Source organism: Peromyscus eremicus, chromosome 2, assembly GCF_949786415.1.
Source record: "Peromyscus eremicus chromosome 2, PerEre_H2_v1, whole genome shotgun sequence".
NCBI lineage: Eukaryota > Metazoa > Chordata > Mammalia > Rodentia > Cricetidae > Peromyscus > Peromyscus eremicus.
Genome location: NC_081417.1, coordinates 144,109,011 through 144,110,689, shown reverse-complemented (window position 1 = coordinate 144,110,689; position 1,679 = coordinate 144,109,011). Strand labels below are relative to the sequence as shown.

Genomic DNA, 1,679 nt, shown 5'->3' with positions numbered 1-1,679 from the left:
TCAGGGGTCCAGCCCAGCTGGCTGCATGGTTCTAGAGTGTTCCAGATGGTGGTTCCAAGTGGTTTGCAATTCCAGAATGCTGGGAATGTTACAGTATGATTCCAAGTCCTTGATCTTCCTTCCCTGAAACTTGACCTTGGCCATGTCACTTTAGTTTTGAAGCTCCAGAGTCAGAGAGGTTAAACACTTAGTTGCCTAGATGAAAGATTTATCACTATATATGTGAACATACAAAGAAAGTATATTTATTTATTTATTATGTATTTATTTATAAATTTACTTATGGGTGATAAGGGAAAAAAAAAAGAGACCCACACTTTGAAATCTAGTCTGCACCAGGGTGTCCCCAGCCCCTTGTCCCCATTTCTGACCTCAGTTCCTGGAGGGGGGATGGAGAAAGAAAAAACACGTATTTTGTTATTTTTGCTTATTTTTTATCAGAGAGATCATAGAAACCAGAGCCTCCTCCCCAGGCCCGCACTGCTGGGGTTTGCAGGAGGAACACACCAGCCTCTGGTTTTTTTTATTTTTTTAAGAAGCCATCACCTGAGTAACCGAGAACTCCTCTGCGCTGAGGCCCGGCTTCCCTCTGGTGGCCATTTGGGGGAATTGCAACCCGGCGAGGCAGTCGGGACTGTAAAATGCACCTCCATCTCCACTCCAGCCTGGCTTTCAGCGCCACAGCCATGGCCTGGGGGCCAGGCCTTACCCTGAGGTGCCCTAGAGGAGGCGGGGCAAGAGCCAATACCCCACCCCTCTGCCAATCGGGGTACGGTCCCCAGTGCATTCCTGTCCAGTCCCCAACCCTACTCAATAAAAAACGTTTTTAATAAATATTGGTGTTTGTGCATTTGCATGGTGTGGAGTTGAGCCAGGAGAGCGGGACTCCCTAAGGAATCGGGGAGACTGGAGACCCAGAGTAGAGTGTGGCTGACACCACAAGATGCCAGTGCCCCTCGGACCAGACCCTGGATACTAGTTTGCAAGAACCTCAGCACCCAGAGACTCAGCATTCAAAACTAGGATATTAGACTCCTCATAGTTTGAGGATACCCACAGTCTGTCCACAGTAGCTAGTTCAGGGCTCAGGCATGCAGAACATGTTTCTAGAATGCAAATTCCCTTCACAGTAATAGCTTCCTTCCAACAGTGCTTCCTCTGGGCTAGGCATTGTGCTAAGGGTACTGCATATGCCTAACCAACATCCCGGCACAGATAACATTGTCTCCATTTTACATTCATGAGAAAACTAAACTGAGGTCATGTAGCTAGAAAATAGAAGACAATATGCAGACCTGGAGCATCTGTTTCCCAAATCTGTGTTCAGCCCCCTGGGCGATGACTTCTCGTTTCTGTCAGTTTTTTTTTTTTTTTTTTTTTTTTTTTGTTTTCCCTGACCCTGGGGCTTAGAACCTTCTGGACCTTACCTTATATCCTTAGGGCCAGTGGCCCACATTTGGGAGTTGGTCACATGGGGTCTGGTCACTGTGGAGCTGGTAAAGCTTCTCCATGTAACTGTGTAACTGGAGACTTGAACTTGGGGCTTAGGAAGGCAGGCCTGTACTCAACACAAGGGCAGAGGCAGCTTCAGGGGAAGCTCTGGGCTGGTGTGGTACATGCCTGTTGTAATCCCTATGTGGGCAAGCCAGAGGCCAGATGATCGAGAGTACTAGGCTAGC

At 47.9% G+C, this 1,679-nt stretch overlaps 1 protein-coding gene across 1 annotated transcript in view; it reads right to left on the bottom strand.

Annotated features, from left to right (window-relative positions):
• The window catches only part of Fcn3 (ficolin 3), a 6,560-nt gene extending 5,104 nt beyond the window's left edge, over positions 1-1,456 (bottom strand). Inside the window, 1 exon segment of the mRNA XM_059255894.1 lies at positions 1,428-1,456. Within this exon segment, the coding sequence (XP_059111877.1) occupies positions 1,428-1,456 (29 nt within the window).
• Between the last annotated feature and the right edge of the window lie 223 nt (positions 1,457-1,679).